Below are 21,683 nucleotides of genomic sequence, written 5' to 3' on the forward strand. Positions count from 1 at the left end.
ACAAATAAAAAAAAATCTCATGCACTTTATAACTTTACAAGCTAGAGAGAAAAAAAAATTAAAATAATTAGAAAAATGGAGGAGAATATCTGTTTCTCAAGAAATGTGCTGACACCCACACTGTTTTCTTTGGATTTCAGACCCTTCCTCCAGGTATTTCTCACATGGACTTGTTCCCACTCTGCTGGCTCAGGGGTTGCCCTCTCCATTTAAATCAGGGTGTATGTGAGGTGTTTTGGAGGATTCCTGGCACACTCTGATGCTGGATTATGTGGCTGATTGCAGGTTGGCCTGGTGTACATGTTCAACCTCATTGTTGGAACGGGAGCCCTGACCATGCCCAAGGCCTTTGCCACAGCAGGGTGGCTCGTCAGCCTCATCCTCCTGATGTTCCTGGGATTTATGAGGTAGGATATGTGTGTGTGTCTTTAGGGGACTGGGAAGTTCAGCTGGATGAGGACAGTGTAAAGACTTTTGCTTTTTTCCTGTGAGCTCTGTCCCCTCTGCTCCTTGAGTGTTGGTTTCTGCGGTGGTGTTGCCTGTGGACCTGATTTGGAAGGATGCGCTTCCTGACTCTCTGGTCCATCCCATTTCCTGCCTGATGGGAAGGACTTTTCTTCTAGTCCAGAGTCTTCTGGGACCTTTATCCCCTCTACCTTTTTGACATTGTCCTCACTGTGGATACATTCCATGCTCGCCTCTGTCACAAATCAGTTCCCCGAACACCAACCAGGTCGCAGGGGGCACAGGGTCAAGTCTTTGCTTTGTGACTTGCAGATTTGTAAGCTTTCTCTTGGCTTCTGGCAATGCTCTCACAGCTGAAAGAATGTCAGGAACACAAATTGCTGTATAGCCAGGCCTGTCTTAGCCCCTCCAGACCTTTGCTGCTCAAGACTCTGGAGATGGTCTCCTGTTTGTCACGCTGGTTTACTGTGAGCCCCTGCCCAGTTACCTCCCTACTGGAGCAGCAGGTGGAGCTGAAGGCTGTGGACACAGCACTGATTTCTGAGGAGTTACTGCTACAATTGCCATCTTCTGGTGGGCTGGGAATCCCTGCTTGGTTCTTGCTTAGTTTTAAAATAAAATAAAACAAAACAAAATTCCCTCCTGCCATTTGTACAAATGGACTTTTGAAGTGCCAGCCTTTTCAGTAAGCAGTTCTGCCAGACTGAATGTGCCTTTGGTTTGGAGGCAGAGCTTTTGGGATCTGTTCTGTGCTGCTGTGCAGGGAGACTGTATGGTCAAATGCTTGTGACTGCCCCACATCAGAGCTGGGTGCTGCAAAGGCTTGGTAAAATGGTATCTGTGGGGTTTCCAGTAACTGGGAGCTTTAGGAGCAATTCCTTTTATCTACGTTAGTTTAAAAGCATAAATTCAACATATGGAATTCAGCACCAGCAGACAATCCTTTAAGATTAGATGGAGAGCACAAACCTCCAAATCTGTGTACCAGAACTGCACTGGATTAAGCTCAGAAGACACAGCTCAAAGTGCTGCATGCCTTGGGAGCTCTGTTGCTTTTGTTCTGGTACTTGTGACTTCCTCATGCCTACTGGGCACCTTCAGTGCAGGAAAAGCCTGGGCGGAAATTGCTATACAGGCCTCAGCACTTCCTTTATTCTTGCAAAACTCATCTCTTACTTGAACTTGATAGGCAAGTCCAGTTCCTGCAGCAGTGAGAAACCACCTTAAAACCTTAAATAAGATTGATTTGAGGGGGGTTTAAAATTTATTGATTATTATTATAGGACTGGTTTTAGCTGAGATAATGATATTCATTCCATCAGTGGCTCTCCCTGTCTCCCTGGACAGCTTTTCCACTGGCCTCCAGTATTTACCTGAGTGTGTGATGTGCTGCTGCTTCTTGTATTGGTGCTTTGCTTCTGATGCCATGTGTAAGAGTCTTTAAGGGACCAGAGTACCTTTGCCGTGAGCTTCAGAGAAGAACTGGGTTTGTCCTAGGTTCTTAAAAGAGGAAGGAAACTTGCTTTCTAACAAAGATCAAAGTTCTCTTGCTGTCTTCAACCCACAGGAACACCAGGAATGTGTCTTCCAAATATCTGAAGTGTCTTATTATATCTGAAGGTGTGATATATTTTACTGCATATTCTGGTCTGCTTGAACACCTGAATCTCAAGAGCAGAAGGAAGCAATAAACTGAGATGAAACACTAACAAAACAGTGTGTGGGGAGCTGGCAAAAGGATTGTTTTGGCTTGTTTGTTTTCTCCTACAAACAGATGGGAATTATTCTCCATCTCTGTTCAGTGACAGTTCTTGACTATTACTGATGATATCAATTGAATTCTTCTCTCTGTAGCTATATGACTACAACTTTTGTGGTGGAAGCCATGGCTGCTGCAAATGCCCAACTGAGATGGAAGAGAATGGAAAAACGCAAGGTTTGTGTGGGGTCTAATTCTCTTTTCCTCCTGTTGTTTTATCACATAGGATTTTCCTGGCATTCCCCTGCATCTTTGCCTTGTCTTGTTACTAACTCTAAGGAAATAAATTTCTACTGTACTTAACTTTGCCATATAAAATATAGCTGTTAGTTCCCTGTGGGGTTGCTCATTAAAGACAGGATTTTCTGCTCCTGCTTTGAAAAATCTCTTATGCTGTTGACATTTCTTACTGATCACGCTCTCCTTGCCCAGAAGCGCTGCTCAGTGGATGTGGAGAGGTGGCAGCCAATATATTGGTGCTATTTGGAGTGTGCTGAGGACTATAAATCCTTGCTGATCTCAGGTCATTTAACTGGGACAGGCTGGGATGTCCTTGCTGTTACTTGGGCAGTATCCCAGGTTGTGGACAGTTCTGAATTACGACCTTGCTGTGAAACTTACTTGTGGCTTTACTGCATCAGAGGGAGGCATAATTGTTTGCACTGATTTAGACCCCTGGCTTGGTGTTAGTGGGATGAAGTTAGGAACTAGACCTGCTTGTGCTAGCCAGATATGCTTGGATTTATTCTTTTTTCCTAGTTCTGCAACACTGCAGATCTTCCTGAAGTTTCCAACTTCCTTGTGCCACTTATCACTACATGAATTGGGCAGTGTTGCTGTGTGTGTGTGTGTGTGTGACCTGGGGCTGGGACAGCAGACCTGTCACTCACTTCAGCCTGCTCTGCTAGTGTCCTCTTCTGCCCTCCACAGCATCCTCTGGGTTCCCTGGTATTGCCTTTGCTTGCATGTCCTCCCCTCCTGTTTGGGACCTTCCTTTGAGTGTCTGGAAGTGACCATGACACTGGGGGTGGCACAGCCTGTACTGTGGGTAGCAGATATCTCAGCAGGGGTCTTCTCATCCAGGAGGATGATGAAGATGAGGATTCTTCCTCTGGAGTGTCTGACAGTGATGTTCTCCTCCAAGATGGCTACGAGCGAGCAGAGACACGGCCTATCCTATCAGTTCGTGAGTACCAGTTCATGCTTTCACTGGTATAAGGCCTCTTCTCTGCAGACAGTGTTCCAGTGGACTCCTCTGTCCATTTCACCCTTACTTCCACATGCTCTCATCCCAAAGTCCTCAGCACTTGTAAGATAAGACTCATTGAGAATTCAGTTTGCCTTCTGCAGCCTGATAAAGATCTTTTCCCTCTACGTCAATAAGAAGAGAACATCTTATTTTCTAAACTTCTTAGACTAGCTTCAGCAGAGTAATTGGCCCAGTGACTCTGCAGCTGTGGAGTTGTACATACTGTCCTTCAAACTGCTGCTAGAGGTTCCCAAGTATCCAGGTAATCTGGCCTTAGGGCTTGGAGGGACTGTTTGAAACACGTCTTGTTTTTTAACTTGCAGAGAGACGTGGCTCAGCCAATATCTTTGAAATCACTGAGAGGGTGGAAATGGGCCAGATGGCTTCCATGTTCTTCAATAAAGGTAAGTGATGAACATTTTCAAAAGTCCCTTTGAGTCCTCCTGCATGTTGTGTGTAAGGCTGTTTGGTAAGTTTGCATGCTTCTCAGTGTGGGTTTGCATCCCAAGTTTGTGATAATTCCACCCAGATGTGCTGTTCCTTCTCACTGTGGACTGTATTCATCCTCCTGTGTGATGTTTCTATAAAGTATTTATGGGGCAGGTGGGCGAGAACCTGCTTTGGTGGGCATGGAACCAGCAAAACTCTACAGGTTATGGGAGCAGTGTCTTGATACAGGCAAGTGCTTTTTCTGACTGCAGTTCACCTACCTCTGAACTGCATGTGTCCTCTGTGATCTCCACTTTCTGAAGCAGTAGAGCCCAGCTGTAATGTTTTCCAGTTGCATTTTGGTTGTAGCATTTGAGAATAAGACATTTAGGCTTCCCTAAGACTTGTAGATAACAATCTGAAGGAGAGAGACTTATAGGAGCTTCCAGGAATTGTCTACCTCTGGGGAATTATCAAGAGAGCTAGGACATGAACTGCTGAAGAGGTCCCTGCTGAGGATGTGATAGGCAGCTGGCTTGTCTTTTTGCCTTTGAATGTCTTTTATATGCCAGGGAGCAAACTTGTAACCCTGTTCTAATAAAGCCCCATCCATTGCTGCATGTGATAGAAATGCGAACCACAGTGATGAGGATTCTCAAACCTGTAAAGCTGGACAATGAAATGCTGCGCAGAGCCAGAACATCATCAGACACCATGGCTGTGCAGTTTTGAGCCTGTTAGGCCCCATATTTTGTGGAAAGTGGTGTTTTCCATGTTTGCTGGCCACCTTGCAAAGAGGTAATGGAAGGCTGGATTTTTTCCACTACATTACATCAGTGTTTTACCAGCATAAAGTTGTTGCCTCTGAAGGACAGCTGGGCTTAAGGAGTGAATATTCTTTATTTTTTGCTTTTAAAGTTAACTGAAAAAAACTTTTTAATTTTCCTGCATGCCTCTTCTGGGATTTTGTAGATTTGAATCACTTAGGACTATCAAAACAATCCACCTTGGACTAGGCTGCCACGTTTTTAGTCAGAGAAGTGAAGTGTGTCAGAAACATCTTGTTTCTGGTCTTGTCTGTACCACTGACTTGTTATGACCTAAGGCAAGTTTTCTTGCTTATTTGCTTTGCTGTGTGTAAAATACGGTGAAGACACCCTTGTCTCTTGATTCTCCTCTGAGGAGTAATATTTGAGAAGTGCTTTGAGAGCAATAATGTAACAGGGTTTAGCTGTATTGCTGAGGATTGGGCTGTGGAGGGATGGGGATCACAGGAGTCAGAGTGTTCTCATCAAGTTTTAGGAGGCCCCTTCTTTGCATGTGCTTCATAGGGGAGCTGGAAAGGACCCCCAGGAGCCAGGCAGGTTCTGGGCCTCTCTGGTACTCAGCCAGTAGAGGGTGCTGGAAATAAGTGTCCTCTCCATCAGCACTGATGTAGCTTCTGAGCAAAGTGAAATAAACTGCTTAGTACTCTTAAATCTTAATCCCTCTTCTTAATGTTGCTTTAGCCAGAGTTATCTGATTTCTGTGTTAGGGATCCTCCCCAGGGTCTGCTCAGCCCATTGCAAAGGGATGAATCCCTCTGCAGGAAGGTGGCTGGAACAGCTGCAGGCCATGGCCTGACCCTACTTGTGACTTCCAGGTGGGGTGAGGTGCCTACAGCAAAGGACCTGGGGCAGGTGTAACTCATTTGCTGCTTTCCCTGTGTTGGAGCTCAGCAGTGAGGCTCCATGTCACTGATTCAGAGACACCCTCTGGCCTGTGAGTGGCTGCAGAGACAGACAGGTGAAGGACCTCCCTCTGCAGGTATCTGCTGAGGTGCTCCCTCCCCACAGCTGCACAGAAAGGCCTTCAGCAAGGGCAGCTGCTCAGTGACCACTTAGTGGTGAGAAACTGGGCCACACTGGGGAATTCCCAGCTCCAAGAACCAGCCTGTGAGGTTTCACAGCTGGCAAATGTCTGGGTGTTTACTGATGGTATACAAAGTATGGATCCAAACCCAAGGTGATGGAGGGCTTTACAGCCTCCAGAGGGAAGGCTGATGAAAGCTGTGCAGTAGACCTCAAAACCCCTGATTTCTAGTGAGTTCTCTGCTCCTTTCCCTTGACTGATTTTTATTTTCAACAATCTGACAGGAGTTGAATCTGCAGTCCTAGGAGGTAAGCTGGGGATAAATCTCAATTTCAGATTGTCTGCTTTCTTAAAGGGAGCTGACTTAGGTTTAGGCTGTGAAGAGACTGTGTGCTCTTTTGAAAGAGCTAGCTCTGAAAAACTACTTTTTTTCTTGATTTGATTTTTTTTTTATTTTTTAATGTTGGGTGCTTTCTTCTGGGACTGAGCAGTCATTTATTGCAGTAATAGATTCTAGGCAGATCTATCACGCTGTTTCCTCACAGGAAGTAATTGCTTTTTTTTTTTTCACCTCGTTTTGTGCCAAGTAATGAAAGTATTGATCAGGGAGGGTCAGCAGCAGTTTATAAAATAACTGATGCTAAAGTCTTCCTGTCTTGGAGAGGAGTGTCCCCTGTGCTTCCTGCAGACAGAGAGGTGTGCATTGGAATGGGGGTGCTGCTGGGTACTGGCTGGTGCTGCTGAGGCTTAGCTGGTCATGTCAGCTTTATTTTGTGTGTGTGGGGCAGCTGAGTCCTGAGACTAGTCGCAGACCCCAAAACAGAGTATCTGTCTGAGTCTGTGTAGTCCTCAGGCTCGTGTCTCTGCAGCTTCTGTCCTGTATCAGATATTTTTTTAAACCTTCAACTCTTCTTAATGGGAAATTGGAAAAGACTGGTAGGTAGTTTGTTGCTGTCTCCAGAACAACGCAGAGACTCCCAAACTGTGAAGACATCTTTAACAGAGCAAGAAAACAATGGGAGAACTATATAGAATGATCTGACAATTTCTGCAGTAAGTCCATTTGTCTCCAGGAACAACTCTAGAGCACTGATTTAGTGTGCTACTGTATAGAAACAGGGAAGCTGATACAGCCCCTTTCATGCTAAGCAGGCTCAGCATATGGAATAATTTATTTAAACAAAGGAGAGTGCCTGATAATGTTTCCTGACATCCAGAGATCCAGGGGCAGTATGATGGCAAAACCTGGCAAAGCTTTGAGGCACCCAAGCACTGTAGGAATGAGTCTTCAGTCCTGCAGCAGTGTTGTCCTTGTTTGATAGTTGTCACAGCTGTGAGTGTAAGGTTTGCTCAAGCAGCACTGAGATTAAGCATCAGGTGGCATCACAACTTGAAAGTATGGGCAGGTTTCTTGAGCTGTTTTCTTTCAATGTCAGCTTCCTAAATTAAATAAATTTGAGGCTTTTATTCTGTAACTCATCTGACTCTGAAATAAAATATCTTCCAATTTGTTGGTGAGATTTATACAGACTTGCTTGCAAGAAGAGAATCCTGGAGTCTCATCAAGCATTTCTTTATCCCTTTAGATTTTAGCTCTTCACAGCAATGTCTTCTTGGGCCTCAGTAAGGCTGTTCTGTGCACCCAGTTAATTTGTGTGAGATTTTCTTTTAATCTCATAGGTGAAGGCAGGGCAAGCTTGAAATTAAAAATAATTTAAAAAACAAAAACAGAAAAAATTTATCCCAAAAAATGAGTAGGGGCAGGAACAGTGCATATGGTGGCATCAGGGTAAGGAGGATGCAGAAACAGTTTTAAAGCTTTGCAGGATTGTACCTTGGCTCAAGTTGCCAGTGGTAGGGAATCTCCCAAAGCAGCTCCATTTCAGCCCATTGGAATCTGAGCTCTGAAGGGCTAAATTCCTACAAGTCCATGTTGTGAAGGTCCTGCAGGTTTGCAGTCAGAGAATTTGGAATCGGCAGGACCTAGAAACATTCTCTCTGCATTTCACTTTGTCAGGCTGTGCTCACACTGAGTCTGAGAGCATCACCCGGATGTTTGCCTGTGGCTGTTCAGAGCTGACAGCTTCGTCTGCAGGTGACTTATGTGAGACCTGTTGGTCTTGACTGCAGGATGGGCTTGAACTAGAGGGTTTATTTAGTGTCAGTACCAGGTATTGAAGGAGGCAGAGTGGAGCTCTGAGACCCCTTGTGTGCCATTAGTTCCTGTTCCATGGTAAGTTCCCTGAGCTTGGGTGGTTGCTGCAGAAACTATGGAGCCAAATAGTGATTTAAGATCTTAAAAATTTTGTATATTTGAAGTGCAGAGAACAAGAGTCTCTGTGTACTCTGCTGAATCTGGACAATATTTTCTTTTTCTGCAGTGGGTGTCAACCTCTTCTATTTCTGCATAATTATCTACCTCTATGGAGATCTGGCAATCTATGCAGCAGCGGTGCCAGTCTCCCTAATGCAGGTGACCTGGTAAGTGTGCTTACTCCTGAGGGGCTGTGTGCTGCCAGGGAACAGGGCAGGCTTAGGGTTTGATGGGGTGATTAGTCTGACTAGGATCAGCTGTACTTTCCAAAGCATGGGGTAGAGAAATGACTCAAGGACAGCTCATCTCTTGTGGGTGGTTGGTGAAATTGTTTTATATTCCTCACCTGTGTGCCTGCTGCCTGACTGCAAAGTAGCTGACCTGATTCCAGACAAGTGCTCAGGTGTGGAGTATTTCCAGCTTCAGCAGTTGTAGACATGAGACTTGTTGCTCCATAGTTTGATTGCAATACTCTGCAATATGTTGCCTTCTCTCTCTTTGGGTAAGAGTTGAGGGTGAGTGGTGCTTACTAAGCCTGAGGCCAGTGAGTGGTGATGGTACATGGACTTAGCTCTGGACTGGGAGTGGTGCCCTTCTCAAAGAAACAGATAATAAAATAAATTGGTTTGATGAAATCTGGGCTGTATTTGTGCTTCAATCTTGAAAATGGAAAATCTCAGCAATCCATAAAAGATCTAAGCTCACCAGCTTGATGATTAAATGGCAAAACTTGCAAATAACTACAGGCAATCCAAGAATTTGCCTTTAAACTTCTGGTACTCGGCGACTCACTGTGTGTACACTGCCCAGAAAATGTAAGGAAGTGAGTGTGACCACGGACAGAGAGAAAGATTGGCCTCTGCTCATTCTTCTTTCTTGAATGCAGGAGAGAGGAAGACATCTGCTAGGAGTTAATTATTCTCTTTTGTTTCTCCCTCCTTTCCCAGCAGTGTCACTGGCAACCATTCTTGCAGTGTTGGAGACAGCACAAAATACAACGACACGGACAAGTGCTGGGGGCCAATTCGAAGGATTGATGCTTACAGGCTGTATCTGGTGAGCTTCTGGAATTGGGATGACCACTGTTGCCATTTAAACCCTGCTTCTAGTGCACAGGGATTTTTTTTTTCTTGTAGAAATAATGTAGTTCAAGTGAACAACAGAATATGAAACTTTTGGTTCAGTCTGACTGGCCAAATACCCCCTCCCTATGCTTGGTGACTTGGCTGTGTTTGAACTTGTTGGCCATGAGAATGATCCTTATGGTTTTGAGTTTGAGTTCTGTCTATCTTGGTGTGTAGTTTTATATTGCTTAAGCAGGTGAGATATTTTTGCCAAAGGCTGGATTTTTCTTCACTGTTTTTTTCAGTGGCTGGCTAATTAATATTCTCTTGGGGGTAATTGTTGTCAAGATACTGAAGTATATTAAACTCACTTGAGTGCTTTAGAATATAAAATACCCAGAGTTGGAAGGGACTCACAAGGATCATTGAGTCCATTCTTTATGTGAATAAAATTGTTAATTTTATTACAGCAGGAGAATCTGCTACTTGAAAGATGATGGAAACAACCAGGTTAGACAACATCCAGTGGTATTCTCTGCCTTAGTAATAGTTTTGTCTAGTTCAGGATTGTCTATTGCATCTAATGCTGTGCTGGGGTTCTGTTCTGAACCCAGGGTTTTTCCCAGAGGATGAACATGGCTTCTTTAGAGCCTGGGGAGTGCTGAGCGCTCATATTTGGAGATAGATGTCAGTAGGGCAAAATGGGAGGAGGGAAGGATGCTAGTGCTGCATAGTGTGGCTTCTGTTAAGGGTTTCAGTGAGAATTTTAAGTAAAAGGAATGAAGGTGGCTACGTGTGTGCAGAGAAATCCAGAGGTAATTTTGGAGTTAGTACATTTTGGAGATGCAGTGGATCACATCCAGTGTCACTGCAAAAGTAAGAGCTGGGCCTCAGAAATATTAGTGAATATCAAAAACTAGTTAATTATTTAAGAGAAATATTATTGCTTTATTAAATTCTGTCTTGGTCTGTTTCTTTAAAACTTCTAGAAGATTGAAGATTTCCTTCCTAAATTTCAATAACTCTCCCTGACCCAGCAGAAGGAGCTAGTCAGAAAACGCAGACATGCATTAATTACTGCCTGTGTCTCTCAGATATTGTGTCTATAATTCATGAAAATAATTGTTGTTAGGACTTGCAAAATTAAAAAAATTAAGACTCTGTAACCATTAGACTTGAAGTCTGTATACATAACTCTCAGAGGAGCTTTTGCCTCTGCTTGTCTTGTGGATTTGGAGAATAAATATCTGCAAAGTCTTTGCTAGTGATTAATCCTTTTCTGCTCAGTAACTGGGATGAGGCTTTAGTGTTGTTCTCTATGCCCTCCTAGGTGGAGGGTGGGATTGTTTGTGGGAGAACAGACCAGTGTGTGGTGGGTTACTGGTGGGGGTCGATTCTCACAGTCACTATTTTCAGGATACTTCTGGGTGTCAGCATTATCTCTAAGTTCTGCTTTTCTGTTAAAAGTCTCTAATGCTTCTTACTGGGTGAAGATGGGAGTAAACTGGAACTTGCTCTGCCTCCAGCTCTTCTGGTCCCCCTCCCTGCTTGACCTGTGTGACTTCATTCTCCAGAAAACAGAGAGGATGGTGACCTCTTTAGAGAGGGATAAGAGATGTAATCATTTATAAAACACTCAGATCACAGTACTGACCCTGGCTTTGAGTTTGGGCGTCCTCCAAAGTGGCTATGCTGGTTAATATTTTCCCCACTGTCCTGTTTGTAGTGTGGATAACTAGTGACCAGTTGAGCTGTTAAACTTTTTGTGAGAAACCTGGGGATGGGAAGGCAGGACAAGGAACTGACTTGACTTCAAGCAAAAAAAAATTAGTAGTAAACCATTGTAATTATCTCTACACATTTTGTCCAAGCTTCTTGTGTATAGAAGTAGAGTTTTGAACATGCCAGAAAAGCCAAAACCTGCCTGTCTGAAGGGGAAAATACAACATGAAAGTGAGGAGGGGAGAGATGCATCAAGAGCATAGCTTCTCCTGGTCCCAGGGGATCATACCCATAAAGAAGTATACTCTTTTCTGAACTTTCTATTTGAATTCTTGCCTGGTGGAATAATTCAGGTTCCATGTTTCAGTGGACAAACAAGGTCTCTTTTTGCAAACAAGTTCCCCTGTGGCAAGAGGACAGATGGACACTGTGATCCCAAAAGAAAACAGCTGAGTTTTGGATCAGCCCTTTTGTCCTAGATGCCTGCCTCTAGTTTTCCTACCTTATCTTAGTACTGAATTTACGTTTAATGTCTACGAGGAAGATGTGTGGATGTAACTGAAATGTCTTGCCCGTTACAGTGAAGCAGTTCTCTGGAAGTAGTGTTATATTTCATACTCTGTGCATGACCCTACAGAAAACCTATTTTGGAGGAGAATAATCTATTTGAGGTTTTCTGGACAAATGGTGCCAATGGGAGCTGCTTTGTGCCAAGTCCCACCAGTCTGCCAAAGACCCGTGCTGCCTTCCTCCTGTCAACTTTTTCTCTCCCAACACCGTGTTTTCTTTTCAACAAAAACCATTTGAAACATTGGCTCTTCAAGCTGGGGATGAAGTGAGGAATAATGGCTGATATAAAAATCCTTTTTCACGGCTTATTGTCTAAAAAGGCTTCTGGAAGCTGTCTCTGCTCTGATTACTGTGAATGGAAGCTGAAAACTATGTACATAATGAGAATATTTAGACAGATTAAATTCTTCTCTTGAGACTTGCTTGTCTGTGCAGCATCTTTATTGCTGCTCCACAATTTCACACCTAAGTGTGTCTGCAGAGTCTTCAGAGACCAGTAGGCCCCTATTAACCTTTGTCTCAACAAATGGTTGTCTCACTTCTTGTTTATAAATTGCTTTGTAAAATAAAAACACGCAAAACAAATAAGTGAAGGCAAGTGCAGGAAATATGTAAATAGACTTTTGCTCCTGACCCATCACCTGCTGCTAATACTTGCCTCCTTTTTGTGACCATAAAAGACCTGGGAGGTTTGAATGGTGAGCCTTGCTATGCTATTCCACTCCTGTGAGGGCAAGACCCTGCAGGACAAATTTTCTTCCAAGAAAGGCTTGTGTTGGGCTGCCCAGCGACCTTGTTTAAGGCAGGCAGTGATCACAGTTAAAGCAGATCGATGGCTTTCTATCTTTGCTTCAGACCCGTTACCATCCTGCCACGTCCTCAACAGCTGGAGTGACTCCCAAGTCCCTTGGCTGTCTCTGGCAGTGCTGAGGACAGGGTCACGTTCTCTCAGTGCTGAATTCACACTTCAGTGCAGCTGCTTTATCATATTCTCTGTAGGTTACACTGGACTGTGCTGGGGAAGTCATGGGGAAGGGGCAGCAGATTTAAGTTTCAGATCTTTCATTGTAACACTTCCTTGTCTTTCTGTCGAAGTCATGTGGGAATGTGATATGATAGTCCACGTTTCTAGAAAGCAGGTACTGAGATAAAGAAGAGATTAAATCCTGGGGATCAGCAGCCATTCGGAGTGTCTGATCCAAACTGTGTTCATGACCTGGCAAACAATGCTTTTGTTCTGCACCAGGGCAGCCGTTGAGGCTGAAACCTCTACTCTGTTCTCAGCCCTCCTCTTCTGGCAACCTGGGACATGGTGTCTTCCCATGAAGGAAAGGAAATGGCTTAAATTCTCAAGGGGAGCCATGTGCCTTTCAGAAGAGGTACTGGCACAGGTACTCCTAGTAGCCTGGCTCGGTAGCACGTCAAAGCCACCAGGTGCATCTGTTCTGTCTGAGTCTCTGTTGGTTTTTTTAGCTGATTGGGAAAGGGACGTGGCATCCGCTTGTGCAGGTTCACAGATGCTGCAGTATCGCAGGCAGCCCAGCGGGTGCAGGCCAGGCGAGGATGAGAGCGCAGATGGTTTAATGGAGATTATCCCAGTTGGAAACGTGCTTGTGCAGTGAGTAAAATGAGCGGGCTCACAGGCGCTTACTGTCCCTCTTCAGGAGGGGACAATGTCACCCTGGCCCAGTGCTCTGATCGGTGACCGGAGCGTGGCCGGGTTGCAGCTGCAGGAGGCTGTGCAGGGGGGTGAGGAGGTGGTCTGAGGACACACGTGCTGTTGTACCATTGCTCAGGACTGGTAGAACTTAATTGGCAAATGCAAAGGCTGAACTGCTAAGTGCTGATGTGGATCCCGTTGGCCTCAGCGTGGTGCTGCCTTCCCGGCCCGCTCTGGCTGCAGGCTGGAGTGCTGGGCACAACAGTGCCTGCTGTACGTGCTCTGCTTCCCTCCACAGCATTTCTCCTTCCTGGCTCTGCCTGTGCCCTGCTCTGCATAAAGGTATCTCAGATCTTTGTTGTCAAAATAGATCTTTCCAAATGCATTTACCTGCACTGGGGCAGTTTTATCAGCTTGTTTGGTACACGATGCTCTTGTGGCCTCTCGGTCCATTGTTGGCTTCTGTTGGTTTCTCTTTTTTTTTGTTTGTTTTTGGTTTTTTTGTTTTGTTTTTTTTTTTGTTTGTTTGTTTTGTTTTGGGGTTTTTTGTTTGTTTTATATTTTGCCTCCCAGCAGTGATATGAGAGGAGCCCTCATGGCAGTACTTGAACATCCATGCTTGATCTGAGCTGTCTGTTTCCAACTGGGAGCTGGAACAACAGAGCTGGAGCAGTGCTGCAAGCAGAGTGCTTCTTCCAAGGGCACCTGGGTTTTCTCCGCTGTTCCATTTGCAGCAAGTGCTTTTCCTCTGCCCTGCCTTCCTCAGCTGTGCCCTGCAGCAACATTCAGTAATAAATGGGTTACAGCTGCTATCTCCTGGATATTTATTCTTACAGGTCTCAATGTCTAGAGACCTTGAGAACCCGTGGTGGGGAAGAAGGCTGCCTCAGTGGCAGGAGCTGGACCAGGGAGGGCTGATTTCACTGCACATCAGTCTTAAAGGTTTGGGGTGCTTGTCCTGGGTTCCCAGAGTGAGCCAGTAAAAAGGAAGGAAAGCTGGTGGAAGTTTATCCTGATGGTGTGACATCATCATCTTGTTTAAAAAAATTGCTTAAACTGTAGCATTGTTGTGTTCTAGGTTACTTCAGCTTGCAGTAAGGATGCAGCAGGACTGGGGCACTATTAGCTTGTCACCCTGCATATCCTGTAAGAAGTTATTCATGGTAAGACCTTCTTGCCAAAAATATTGTGTTATATTCCTTACCACAAATGCTTTGATGTGGTTTACCATGATACTGATATAGAAATAAATGTACAAAAATGGCAGCTGCTACCTCTGTGCATAAAGGCAGTTCTAAAAGCCTTCAAAATGAGAAAAAAAGGAAAAAAAGCTTTTCAAGAGTCCAGAATATTGTGCCATTTCTGTGTGTACAGGGTACCTGAGTTTTGAAGCACTGCTGTGACATGAGAGGAATTAGTACTGCATTAAATATCAATATCAGTAGGCCAAATTGTTATAGGTGCCCCTGAAATACAGCTTTGCTTGGCTAAAAGCCCTGTCTCAGAGGCTGGCTGGAGTCTTCTCATGCCTCTCGTCTACTCAGCCTCAAAAAAGTAAGGTCAGTTAAGTTGTTGCTTTGGTTTGAAGTGGTTGAAGAGGGATAGGAGCCAAGTTCTGCTAAAATTAACGGTGTCTGGATGTGGGATGTAAAGGCAAGTCTCAACTCTTTTTATTGTGCGACTAATAGGTTGAAATTGGCACACAGCCTTGTTAATATGGCATAAATCCTGCCTCCTTCATCCTGGTCTGTTCTTCTGTGGACTCATCAATAAATCCTTTCAATTGCTTGCTCATCATATGCCTGTGACAGATAAACTGGCTCTACTGGAGGTTGCCACACTCCTTGTGTTTCCTAATGCAAAGGGATCTTCAGATAGTAACTGGCCTTGTGAAAAACAGATTCCTCCTGAGCGTCAGGAGGAGAGGCAGATGAGTGTGGTGTTGTGGAAGTGAAATATAAACTTGTTGTGGCAGTGACCTAAGAGCTGGAGTTCAGCTTCTGATGGGTGATTTTTCTTGCTTCCTTGTAACTGATGGCATTTTGAATAAAAGAAATACCATCCAGAAGGCAAACACTGGGTGAGAGAATCAGCCTTTGGGACCACACTTTGAAGCAACTAACATTAATAGATTAGCTTGTCTCTTTTCACTGGGAAATCAATAGTGCAGGGGACTGGAATGTGTTTTCTGTACAGAGCTGTCTGTTCACTTCACAATGAGAAGTGTGTTTTTCCTAAGTGGAGCTTGGGTTGTGCTTGCCACTTGCAGTGAGCTTTTCCAAAGGACCAATCATGTCCCTCTGGTACCTCCAGCAGGCTGGCAAGGGCTCTCTGGAAGGGAAGGGTGCTGTGGTGCTGCTTGAATGCATGGCCAGGTGTGCTGCAGGTGCTACAAGCCCTTCAGAGAAACAAGGTGCAAGAGATGCAGAGATACAATGGGCAGAGGCCATCAGTGAGCTCAGACCTCTTGGCTTCCCCAAGGAAGAATGTCCTGTACTCTTTAGTGATTGGTTTGACTTAGGTTGTGTTGGATGGTGATCATGAACCTTGGAAACAAACCAACTAAACAAACTGGGTGAAGCAGTGGCTTTACATAGATCTCTGTTTGCTTTTCTGCACATTCTGCAATTGGAAGCTCACCAGAGGTGATGTTGAGATCAAACCACAGCCCTGCTGCACAGCGCAGCCACCCTGCTAAGGCTGAGAGGCCATGCTGCTGCTTTCCCTGAATAAAGCTGTCCTTTGGAGTCAGCTCACTTGGGCAGCAAGGCACCAAAGCTGACACTGTTCCCTCCTGATACTGGAGACCAATCTCTCCTGAATAGGGCAGGTGTCAGAACTAATATATGTGATCACCCACTCCCTACACCGAGTGGTAAAGGTTTAAAAAGGGCCTTTTAAAATTCCTTTCTTGGGCTAGGCTGTTCCAGCACAGCCACAAATCTTAGGTTTTCAGAACATTGGTAGAAAATAAGTAAGAAATAGATTTCCCCTGTGCGGTGTTAGTTTCTGCAGTGATTGTGACAGCATCCTAGGTACCAGAGTTGGAGAAGATCTGTTAAGTCAGCTAAACAATCCCCTGGGAAATGCAATATAAGCCTTTTTCTTAACAGCATCTTTTCCAGTATTCTGTTTGGTGCTTTAGCACCAGCTTTGTTTTTAAACAGAGGTCTGACCTTGCTGCCTGCCTGATTCACATCATTGTTTTCATCTAGTAAGACAGCAGTCTTGATCTCTCATCCCCTGAAATTACCATTAATTCTTTAATATACAGGTAGAAGGTATCAGGACTGCAGAACTGTGCAGTTCTGCTGCTATGAACATTATCAGAAGCTGTGGAGGAAAGCTCTGGACAGACCCATATATCTTTTTACTCTTAAATAAGTCTGCAACTTAACGCCATCCCAAATTGCACTGTATGTCTGAGTGAGATCACTGATGCTCTTGTCCAAAAATGTTGATTTTTGGACTACATCAGCAAATCCCACACGTAGCTCATGCTTCTGTAAGCAGGACTATAAATACAAATAATGCAGCTGGGATTGATCTTCTAAGTTGAAGTCAGTATAATGCTCTGGGACAGAGCTGGTCTCCCAAGCCTGTTGCACCTGTTTGGGGTGCACTGTGCAGGGAAGAAGGCTGGAAGTGAACAGACACCCCAGTAGCCCCAGGCCACAAGGCTTTATCTCTTCCTTTGTGCTAAGCAATTTTAAAGTGAGAGACTTTCCTGCCCTTCAGGCAACTCCTGCATGACACACTGGGCAGGATGATGCTGCCCCTGAAGCTACATCCTCCAGGCAGCTGGAGAATCCTGAGAAACTCAACTGAGAAGTTTGTAGGGGAGAAAAGTAAAGAGAACAAATAACGGCTTAGTGGTGAAACCACTGTTGGTGTTGTGGCAGACAAGGGCTTAGTGGCCGTCAGGAGCATTCATCCTTGCCAAACCCAAGTACCTCCTAACCCTGGCAGCTTGTAGCTTGACATGTTTGCAGGGCCCTCTGTGCATCCGTGTCATGCTGGTCCACATCTCCCTTGCTTTGTGCTGTCTAACCCAGGGGCTTTTCTAGTCAATATAAATATTGTTGTAGTTGCCAATGCCCTGCCGGGAGAGGCTACAAATATGCAGGAATTTGGGGCTATATTTGTGTATAAAGATGATGCCCTCACTCTTTCTTGGAGGAAACTCATTAATCTCTCATACCAGGCTAATGAATTGGGGAGGCAGAGAACAACTCCTCAAGGTCACCCGGTGTCAGGAAGGAGTAAAGCTCCACTTTCATATGCTGTGGGAGATCAGAGCAAGCTGGTGGTGGGGGGTACAGCCAAATTTGGCTCTGCACCTCCTCTGCTGTCCTTCCAAGTATCACAACCCAAGCATTCAGCTCTCCTGCATCTATCCACTTTGCTGCTTCCCTCCTGCTTGTTCAGATGCAATTAGGAGATGCAGAATAAGGGGGAGCCAGGGGTCAAGGAGGCAGTAAAGTGATTACGAGATGCTGCAAACGGCTGTGCCATAAATACTCCAATGATGAAAAATTAGATGCCGGTCACCTCAGGGTTATTGCTGGCCTCTATCTCTCTCTTGTTGTGAAAAATGATAATGGAAGTGTATTTACCCCAGAGAGTGTAAGCTTGCCACTGGCTGTGATCCTGCACACCCCAGGTATGCCAGGAACAGAGTCCTTGCCCCTAATGACTTTCTGAGAACACTTTGTGCCTGAATTCTTTCAAATAAAGTGGAGAAAGAACTGATGTTCAGGGTATTCTTTCCAAAGAGGAAAGTTCTTGGTGCTCAGAGATTGACCAGCTTCAGAAACAGACTGTGGCCCTGAGTAAGGATAGGGAGAGGAAAGGAGAGCAGCACCATCAAGTGCTGCCTTGCTGTCCATGTGCTGCTTCTGCTTTGGCCTCCCAGAGCTGCATGTTGAGGCTGCCCAGTTCACAGCTGGTTTTTGGTGTGTTGGATCACCGTCAAGGTCAGAGCTTAAGGAGCTGGGATGACTACACCTTTTTGCTGGGTGGGCAGTTAGAATCAAATGCTGGTGCTGGGCTAGAGCCTTTGAAAACCTCTAGATAGTATTCAGATCCACTGAAGTTGGTATCTTTGGGGACACAAGCACTTCTTTTCATCCCTTGCATGAGGTCTTCCATTTTGAAAGAGGCATTAGGATCACTGTGGCACAAGAACTGTGGTAGGCAGCATCCAGCTTAAAGGGTACTGTGAGTGAAAGGCCTCTTTGCTTGATTGGCAAAAACCAGCCTGGCAGCAACCGAGGTCTTAGTTCCTGGAGGATACCTCCTCCCTGCCTGAAGAAACTGAGGAACAAGGTGGGTGAGGGCTCCTCAGTGCCAGGAATAAGCCTGATGTGAGTTATGATTATAGAGCTCTGCCAGGTGTCCTGAGAGCAGCACGTTAATTACCAGAGCTGCTGTGGCAGCTGCCTGCTGTACCCAAAGCATAACTGCCCTTGTTTCTTCAGCTATAAATATTCCTTGTGAATTGTCTGGTGGCTGTGGCCTCCCTCCATTGTAACTTCCTGACTCTGCAGGGGATCTGGAGGTTAAAATCCCTCTTGCCTCTCAACTTCTTTGAGCAATCCTTGTTCTATGGCTGGTTTATCTCTTTTCAACCAACTCTGAGCTTCATAACAGCTTGTCTGCTGATAACTTACTGCCTATCAGCATGGCCCCTGCTGCAGCTCTGCCTCCAGCCTTGAGAGGCTGTGGATTTTCAGCTTCTTTTTTTCCTTCCTTAGCTCTCTAAAAAGCTCCTTCCTGAACAATCAGACTCTTTCCATGTATTTATATTTGTACTGTCCACTGCAAGGGGTAAAGCTCTACCAGGGAAAGCTTGGATTGCCGCCCTTGCTGATGGGCCATCTGGCTCTGTAGCTTGAGATATGAGCTCATGTAGGACAGAAACATGGCGTGTCACCCTAGTGAAGGGAATGAGAGATGGCATAGGGGACACCGCACTCAAGATCCTTTTCCTCTAAGATGTTTTAGCTGAAAAGCCCAGGGGCCCTGGCAGGAGTAACTGGAGCCCACCTTAGGGTAGCACTGCAGTAGCCACAACTTGAAGTGGGTACAGAAGAGCTTGCAGAGGCTGCAGGTATGTGCTTGGGGGAGCTGCAGGTAGGTCTGAAATGCCATGAAGCTGTTTTCTTTATCTAGGAGTTCCAAATAAGAGTGGGGAAAGCACCATGCATTTAACATTTCTCTCCAAAGTCAGCTCTAAAAAATCCCTGAGGATGTGACCAGAACACCAGTTCCTAAGGAATTAGTAAAGGTGGTACTCTGGTTCAGCCTCCCAGCCAGGAATAAAACCTCTGACCTGTGCCCATGCCAATAAATGCAGTTTTGCTTTTTGGACTTCTTTTTCCCTACATGTGACACACTCTAGTGGAAAGCACCTGAGGTGGGAACAGAGTATCCCAGTTCCCTGACATCTTGTTTGCTGTCTGTACTTGCGCAGTCTGGTTTTGTCGGATTGTTTCATCTGTCCCTTCTAGTGCTCATCTGAGTTGTGAAATAGCTTTGAGCTCAGGGATGTCTTGCAGAAGCAGAGCGAGTGTCAGAGTTGCCACTTCTGACAGCATGTAAGAAATGTCTGCTTTTTCCTGCCGTGCTCAAGGAGACTTTACTTGCATCTGAGCACTGAATCAAGCAAAGTTTCCTTTGGGAAGTGCTTGTCCAGTCAAGCCTGTGTCTTATCGGTGTCAGGCTTTGCTGTGGGAGTGTTGTGTACCCACAGACCAGTATCAAACACTCAACCCTTGGCTTACCTGCAAAAGTGTCAAAGTGTCTACCAAGGAGAGTGATCCATGTTATTAAACCAGTGACTATTTTATGAGCTCTTATCTTACCCCTCTTTAGAGTAGGGTTATTTGCTGTACTGTCTTGTGGGGCAGTGGTACCATTGCTCAACAGCTGTGAAATCTAAACATCAGTATCTGCAGAGCTGGAGCTCGATACCCTCCTAAAGTGAAGTTTGTCTGAGATGTTGTCACTTCTATTAAAGGGAAGCAAGAACTCCAAGGAATTAGATGTTTTGGGGTGGGTTGTAGGTTTGAATGAGGGTGTAAAAAGCAGGGAGGAGGAAAGGAAAAGGTAGGGTGGCTGGGGGCCCAAAGGGAGATAGATATCTAAGGAGTGAGCACTGGGTTACCTCTTCTCCATCTTCACATTAAAACTGAGGGATCATTGCTCTGTTATTTGAAACTTAATAACTTCTCATTGGTATGATAGCCCTGTGCTGCACAAATGATTTTATTCAAGAACTCTTGCACTTTTTGCTCTGCTTCTGGCACATTTGTTGCATTTAACAATCATGGTCTCACTTTGCTCAGGTATGTACCCTGCTTCCCTGCAATCTTTCTGAAAGTGTCAAGGCTCTGAATCTATAAGAAGCAATAGCTACTGTTTTTAATTTGCTACTTGGCAAGCACCAAAAACAGATGCAATTCTTACAGATGAGTTTGTGTAGCATGAAAACAAGCAAGTTCTGATGACAGTTATGAATGAGGCTGTTTTTTCAGATGGTCCTCTTGCAAATGTATGCAGGCACTAGCCATAATGCTGTAACTACTGTATCTAATACATGAATCAGCCACGTTTTGGATGCTAATTGTGCTTCCTGAGCTATATTGGCTGCTGCTGTAAAAGCCACATGCTGAGCAGCAGATGAAAGCTATTGAACTGTACTGGTTCAGAGTGATAGATGGACCCTTCAGGTCAGTCAAGAACCCGTTTGGTCAAACAGTCCTCTGACTGGCTTAAAGCATGTTTGTATGGTCTGAAAGGCTCCTGGCATTAGCTGCCATCACTAAGTGGTTGAGAGTTGTCTTGGTGGTCCTCTTGGCTGCAACTAAGCTGATAAAAACCAACCACATGTCCTATTAACACTTGATCTTACTCTTGCATTTAGAAGATAATCCAATAAACAAGGTTATGTAACTAAGTTTTAACATAAGAGCTTTAATAAAATATACTTTTAGAAATATATAAATATATATAAAATATATTCTAGGCAACGGTAAGCCCTAGTTAGTTCCCCCATGGCAAGAAGACTCGAGTTGACCAGCCTACTTTTTCATTTTGAGATACCGAGAGCTGACAGGTGCAGAGGCTGGGAAGGTGGTATCAGCTGAGTTGCCAGCTCAGGGAGGATCCCAAACCTTGGTGCCTGTCTTGCTGTGGCTTGGCTTGGTGGGAGGAATGGATTTGAAGACCCGCCCAGGGGTTGAGCAAGCTGGTGAGCTGCTTGTGGCTCCTATTAGCCTGCAAGGAAGAATGTAATTCAGGGTGACAAGCTGCTGTTCTTTCTTCTACCCTCACTGGTTTCTCTTTTTTTTTTTTTTACTGGAAATGTCAGTAAAAGCAACAAAAACACAGTCTTTTTTTGTTTTTTAGCATGAGAAAAGAAGAAAAAATAAAGAATTTTGCATTTACTTGCTGTGTGTAGATTCTACGTATGCTCCACTATGAGCCTGGTGATTTACCTGGCCTTTCCCATTTAATGGAGGAGCTTGGAGGGAAATGAGGGAATCATTCTTAATAGCCAGCCCTGTGCCAAAGCACTGTAATGGTTTCTTTCTGCC

At 44.9% G+C, this 21,683-nt stretch overlaps 1 protein-coding gene across 4 annotated transcripts in view; it reads left to right on the forward strand.

Moving 5' to 3' along the window:
• TMEM104 (transmembrane protein 104) overlaps nt 1-21,683 on the forward strand; it is a 41,639-nt gene that overhangs the window by 3,026 nt on the left and 16,930 nt on the right. Inside the window, exons 3-8 of one of the 4 annotated variants that reach the window (XM_038157168.1) lie at nt 286-407; nt 2,320-2,401; nt 3,308-3,410; nt 3,797-3,877; nt 8,135-8,234; nt 9,018-9,123. In XM_038157168.1, coding sequence (XP_038013096.1) covers nt 286-407; nt 2,320-2,401; nt 3,308-3,410; nt 3,797-3,877; nt 8,135-8,234; nt 9,018-9,123 — 594 coding nt within the window. Of the gene's footprint in view, nt 1-285; nt 408-2,319; nt 2,402-3,307; nt 3,411-3,796; nt 3,878-8,134; nt 8,235-9,014; nt 9,124-14,161; nt 14,247-21,683 lie in introns of all 4 variants that reach the window. The other 3 variants (XM_038157169.1, XM_038157170.1, XM_038157167.1) reach the window with 3 other exon arrangements.

Source organism: Motacilla alba, chromosome 18 (genome assembly GCF_015832195.1).
Source record: "Motacilla alba alba isolate MOTALB_02 chromosome 18, Motacilla_alba_V1.0_pri, whole genome shotgun sequence".
Lineage (NCBI taxonomy): Eukaryota > Metazoa > Chordata > Aves > Passeriformes > Motacillidae > Motacilla > Motacilla alba.